This window comes from Colias philodice, chromosome 19, assembly GCF_061535455.1.
Source record: "Colias philodice isolate Cphi_HAF_F1 chromosome 19, ilColPhil1 Martin Lab GWU primary, whole genome shotgun sequence".
Lineage (NCBI taxonomy): Eukaryota > Metazoa > Arthropoda > Insecta > Lepidoptera > Pieridae > Colias > Colias philodice.
Genome location: NC_143104.1, coordinates 4,711,009 through 4,717,767, shown reverse-complemented (window position 1 = coordinate 4,717,767; position 6,759 = coordinate 4,711,009). Strand labels below are relative to the sequence as shown.

At 34.1% G+C, this 6,759-nt stretch overlaps 1 protein-coding gene across 2 annotated transcripts in view; it reads right to left on the bottom strand.

Annotated features, from left to right (window-relative positions):
• Nucleotides 1-1,133: 1,133 nt before the first annotated feature.
• The window catches only part of LOC149479912 (protein groucho-like), a 52,081-nt gene continuing 46,455 nt past the window's right edge, over nt 1,134-6,759 (bottom strand). For both annotated transcript variants that reach the window (XM_089707688.1, XM_089707690.1), the window contains exons 10-16: nt 5,923-6,213; nt 5,183-5,429; nt 4,417-4,596; nt 3,661-3,821; nt 3,176-3,258; nt 2,656-2,855; nt 1,134-1,521 (exon numbers count right to left, since the gene is read on the bottom strand). In XM_089707688.1, coding sequence (XP_089563814.1) covers nt 1,414-1,521; nt 2,656-2,855; nt 3,176-3,258; nt 3,661-3,821; nt 4,417-4,596; nt 5,183-5,429; nt 5,923-6,213 — 1,270 coding nt within the window. In that variant the 3' untranslated portion in view covers nt 1,134-1,413. The remainder of the gene's footprint in view (nt 1,522-2,655; nt 2,856-3,175; nt 3,259-3,660; nt 3,822-4,416; nt 4,597-5,182; nt 5,430-5,922; nt 6,214-6,759) is intronic.

Here is a 6,759-nt window from a genome sequence, read left to right as displayed (position 1 = left end):
AGATTTTTAGCATTTCATACAACGGTGTTTTAAAACTACATCCCTGTCTTGGAACTACACTTTTCCATTCTCTATTTCTCATAATATTATCTCCTCTGTTATCTACCATTGTAATATCTTTATTTGAATATAAATAAACATATGAACAGGAAAGTTTGTGACATTACATTTTCTTAGGTTGAACCCACACCCTCTGGTGTAAAGCTACGACACGTGTGCTGATTAGTATGATTCTCTACTCTTCCGTAATATAAGTAATACGTTATTGACCTTATATTTCATATTAATATTATTATTTTCCTGTTTTGATTTTTTATATTATATTTGTTTTATGTCTGTATTGAGTATTCGTTGTATATCTTGTTATTTCGTGGCATCATCAATCGTATTACATATTAGATTTAAGGAATATTTTTCAAAGCTTAGAATTTATTTTATAAATACGACTGTTACAACATACTGATAAAAATAAATTATAATTAATTTATTAAAAGGAGCAACTATGGAGTTTCTGGTTCCTCCACAGACACCACAGAGCAAGTAATTAGACACAGAATACTTAATAGTTGCCATAGATACTGCTTTCCGAATCGGTGGTAAGTGTTAAAAATATGACTATTCAAAAGTGCTTCTAGAAAAGTCTAATTGAATAAATAAATGTTTGAGTTTGAGGTTTATTTTACCGAATTTTCATGTTGATTGTATAATTTAAAGATCAATTTACATCACATTCATGCCTGAATGTCCCTAAACTATAAATAAAAAGAGGTCCTTTGGCTTAGTGGAGCATACTATGGTTTTTACTTATTACTGTTGAATCTTGCATGAAGTATAAAAAATCTTGCCTTTTGTTAAATAATTAATCTCATCAAAAATACCTTTAGCGAAATATACAAATTCTTCACCTTGAATGTTACGAAAGGTATAGTGAGGTATAAGGTGTGCATGTTATGCTTACATGTCATGTATAATTTGTAAAATAACTAAGCTTATGACTTATGAGATTAAATACTTTTAAACCTTTAAATTCGTTCACATCAGATTGAAATAGGATTTACCATATTGCTAAAGTGAATGTATAAGATGGTGTAAGTGAAATATATCGAGGAAGGAATGAAAAGAAAACAAAGGAATAATTTGCGCATATATTTTTAATACGAGCATTTTACAACAATATTGAAACGAAATCATCATTTTGAGATCTGCTGCCAACATACACTACGGGCGCTCAACAAATAAACATAAACCGCGCACACTAAATCTATATAAACAAGTCGCATAAGTACATACAGGCTCCCAATTATATCTATACACTAAAGCTATATCACCACGTTTCACTCGTCGTTCGCGGAACGTTCACTCACTCACTTGTTGATCTGTTTTGTTCGTTTGTTGTAGTGTCTGTTTGTCACGTTAATAGATCACTTCGTACACTGTGGCTTTCTTGTCGCCAGATCCCGTCACTATGTATTTGTCGTCCGATGAGATGTCACAACTTAGCACCGATGATGATTCCTTTGACTGTAACAAAATAAAATGGGTTACAAATGATTGGAAAATGAAATGTTAACAGTTTTTGGAAATACGACTTGTTAAGAGAAAATGTTTTGCTTATTAAGAAGTATATATGATAATTATTATTTCATTTTAAATTTCTGTGTTATAAAATTTCTAAAGAAAATATAGAATTGAATAGACCTACTAAGTGTTGTATTAATAAGTAAAAATATCTGATAAAACAACGTTTTTTTAGAATACAGTTAATCAAATAGTACTATAATGACGTTTAAAAATATAATGTGCTTGTTAGATATAAATAAATAATTAATTAAAGTTCAGTAACCGCATACATTTGACCTTATTTGTATAATTAAAATATATCAGGCGATCAACGTTTTTATTATTGCTTTCATAAATAAAACATCTGTGACCTTGTAACTTTGTTTTTAATTGTAATAGAATGGAAGTTTCTGTTACATAAATGTGTTTATGTAGATAATGTTTTGTAAAATATTTTTATACGATATGATTCAAGAATATATCCATACACCTACATTAATCACACAAGTCAATAACTGCGTTAAAAACAACCGACTTCAAACTTGCACTTGCAACATTTACAAATACAGACAAAAATGCTCATAAAATAAAAACTACTGGGCTTATCCGAATAAAATTTTTATGGGACCAATTCGACACCATCCCGCATCGAACAAAAAAAGAATCACGTAAATCGGTTCAGAAACCACGGAGTAATCGGTGTACATACATTAAAAAAAAAAAAAAAAAAAAAAACATACCGGCCGAATTGATAACCTCCTCCTTTTTTTGAAGTCGGTTAAAAACTAATTATGTAATTACTTTTTTGGAAAAATTTATAAGTGCGTGATTCATAGCCAAAGTTTTTATAATATACGCGTTCATTGATAACTTATGAGTCTATGTTCTTTTGTTATTTTGATGCGGTTTGAAAAGAGCAATTTGGGTACCCTATACAAACACACTAAAACATTCGTTCAATCATTCAATCAATCGTTCATTCACTCCAATGCAAATGGAGCAACTTATCGGATATGACCGCGTAGAGAACCTCCACAATACTCTTCTCTACATAGCCCAATAACACACAATATCATTCGTTCATTCACTAATTACCTGGAAAATACTAGCGCCATAGGGCGTGCGCCACGCGTTGAGCAGGTTGTCCTTGCCGGTGGACACGAACCACTTGCCGCACGACGCGAACCGCAGCGACAGCACGCACGACTCGTGCAAGTGGAGCTGGTACTTGTCCGGTTTGACCGCGTGGAGCACTTCTACGTTGCTGTTCTCCATGCCCACGGCTAGCCATTCGCCTGTGAAAAGAGTAGTTTGAGATATATTTTCTTATTAGGTTGTTTGTGATGTAAACTGGATCTGTAAGTCTTGACACCTAACTTTCGTCTTAGATTGGTAGATTCTATAGTATAGTTAATTTTATAATAGGTAAACGCGTTCTAATGTTAAGACGGTATTTTTTGGTAACACGAATCATTTTTTTTTTACTATTAGTATACTAATTTATGTAAAAAATTATTAGTTGTTAATAACACAAATATGATTAAATATTTAACAATATTGTCCATAATAATATGATGAAAAATAGATTAATATTACATTTTTAAATATAACTCACCAGTTGGACAATATCCTAATGAGAAGATTTGTGAACTAAAGTCGTGTTGTTGTAATTGCCTGCCTTCTCTTAGATCCCACGACCTGTAAGTAACACACAATGAGTTAATAATACACTTATTAGATGTATTAATTATTATTGAAATGATACATAAAGTATTTTTTACGTAGGATAGACGTTTTACAATATGTTCGTTATTCAAAACATTTAGTAAGGTGGTGTGATATTTTTTTTTCATTCATTTATACAATCACACGTTTAAAATAAATCTTATATATAAAATTCTCGTGTCACAATGTTAGTCTGCATACTCCTCCGAAACGGGTGGACCGATTCTCATGAAATTTTCTGTGCATATCGGGTAAGTCTGACAATCGGCCAACATCTATTTTTCATATGTACCACGGGCGAAGCCGGGGCGGGCCGCTAGTATATTATAACTTTTTTCTATTAATAAAGAATGTAAATATAATGTTTTTACATACCTAACAGTATTATCAAGTCCTCCCGTCCACAGTTTAGTACCATCAGCTGATATGTCGATACACGAAGCGCCATCCGTATGGCCTTGGAATTGTCGCACAAGAGTTTGATTGTGAAGGTCCCATACTGCGATGTTGCCGTCTGAACAACAACTGAAGCAGACCTGGAAAAAAATGTTATAGGTTATAGAAGGTATGGAAAATGTTGGTCAAAATGGTCTTTGTCGTTTTGAGAATTTCATACACGTTGGTGGGAAGAAAGTTCTTTTCTTTGGCGATTTTGGGGATTATCGGTTAATAGCAAGTTACGAATAGTAAGTTTTTTGTTTTGTTAGTTGTATAATGTACACGTGTTGTGTTAATTTTAATTTGCTTAATAAAGGAAAGTAGCAACCTACGGAACTCAAGAACAGTTGTTCCTATTTTTGTGACCTTTGATTTGTTACATTTTTAGTTAATATATCCAAATGCACGATACAACAATAATGAATGACATTCATTCAAGGACGACACGATATATTTCTGAACCATATGGTACAAAATTAACAGATATACTTAATATGGTGAACCGTTTGCGTGAAATGTACTAAAAAGAAAATAGGTGCGTTTTCATTCTTTTGAGTGTTAGAACGTGTTTCTATATCAAATATTATAACGTAGTCTTTGACTAATTTCTTTACAATCATAACTACTATATGAAATTTGTTTACTTATTATGTACTCTAATGCTACTGACTTCAGAATAAACTTTAGACTTACTTTAGAATCCGGACTGATAGCCAGCGCATAGCAAGCCGGCGCGGAAGACGTAAGTTCCGCTTTGATCCTCGGTGTAGGTGAGGCGAGGTCCCATATCGACAGGTTGGAGGCTTCGCCCCCCACTATGAGTGTGCGCCCGTCCGGTAGTAGCTTCACTGATCTGATGTAGTTATCCCTTTGCTAGAAAGATTGAGAGATATATGATTACTGCGTCTTGGTAAGTGTTGTGAAAAATAAATAGGTTTAAGTTTGGTTGATCGATTAAAATATATTTGATATGAGATTGCATTACTTAAATACTTATCAGTTTTTGTTATAAAATAGTTACAAAGTTGTATCATAAAAACCTAGGTATTTTAATGTGACTTGTAAGCTTTTAAGATTTCTTAGACATTCATGAATGTCTCAACATTACAAGAATATGAATGAACATCATTAATTGAAGTGGTTTATAATTAATGTACATGCGTCTCGTCACTTAATTGACCATACAGTAATTAAACTAAGAATAAATGCAACAACTAAGAAGTTACTACGAAATTTTTTTTCACAATAATTTTTAGATTTTAAGTAATATTTTTATTGCTGTGATAAGAGAGTTAATTTTATGGAAACATAATTTATTAAATACAATGTTATTAATCATAAAACCTTATTATATTAAAAAATTTAATAAACACTGTCTACAAAATACAATTCTATTACGTTTCAAAAACAGCCTATCACATTCCCTACTCGCTGGAACTGGCGACAGTTACCCACTCACCAAGCAATCCAGCTGGCTGACGGGCGCCTTGCTGGGCTGGCTGATGTCCCACACCTTGACGCAGCCCTTGCCGCCCGTGTACACGTACTTGGTGGGCGAGCTCACGGTCACCGCGCACACCACCTCGCCGTGCGCTAGGGCGGACACCTGCCGCGCGTGCCGCGGGATGCCCGGGCCCATGAGCGCGTCCGGGGGGAACGGGACTGGCTGCATCTGACCTTCCGCGGACACGTGGAACGAGTATGCGCTGTAATAGAGATAAAATATGTAGGTAAATATTTAGATACATTTCGTCTTTCTGGATTGCCTGGTAGAGATCGCTGCCAGCGATAAGGCCGCCTACTGTACATTGTTATATTATATTTGTAAGTTTGTAAATTCATTCATTTCGTTGTTTTTAAAACTTAACACGTACTTACATACGTGAAATGGAGTTTCTTTATACAATTTTATATATGGAGTGATCTTTTTGTAGTGCATGAAAGATTGAGCATAAAAAAATTAATTAAGCACTGAAGACATATGTGATTAACTATTTTAACCAATCGAATGCAACTAGGCTAGGAGAATTTTCTGAACGTTGCTCAAAGAACAATGCCAATCTTCTGGGTAGGTATATTAAATACAACTTGTGTTAAGAAATAAATATATTAATTTAAAAATGAAATGGAATATGTATACTGTAGGTATTTATAGTTTTTTGCCTCTTTTAAATGGTATAGATAAATAAGAATACTCACGGTTTACCGCCCGGGATAGGCGCTAGCGCGGCCGGACCAATCGGCGGACGCAGCGGCTCGTACGCTAACGCCGCGCGCGCCGAATACCCCGCAAGACCATACGCATCATGAGCACCATTCCCCAAGTACGGGTATTGTAACGCTGGGGGCTTCACTGCTGCCTTCAGTGGGGCTCCTGCAGCTACACCGCTAGCTCCTGATGTAGGCGTCACGGGCTTAGATATCGGCGTGCTAGGTTTCTCGTCTAACTTTTTTGCAGATGGCGTTGAGGCGTTACTTGATGTTCCCGATCTGGAGTTAAAAAAAAGTTATGAAACTTATGTTGAGGATATAAGGCATGTAATATTTTTCCTCTTTGGTATTTTAGTTATTTATTTATTTAATTAATTAATTATAGAACATGTATGTGGCTTACAGACATGCCAAAGCGCCACAATGCTATACAGTACAAAAAATTATCATCAGTCATTATTAAATAATAAATTGAAAACTTCAAGTTGTAAGATAGATTTATTTTAATGAAGGAGACTAACTCGTACATTGCATATAAATAAGAAATTCAAATAAAAACTATTGAACGATTACTTCCAAATCCTTTTGCAACATATCGTGACTAGTGGCTATTACATTAGGATGCTACAAATTAAAACAATCATAAAGTTATGGCCCGATAACATTCGCAATTATAATTGTATTCTAATTTGAATTACATCGCATTACAATCGATCACATTAGCATACCATATAGGTATTAAAATGTATTGAGGTTGTGAATACATAGTAAGGTTAAAGGGATCATGCGTTATGTCATATGATGTTAATGATATGAAGAATGTAT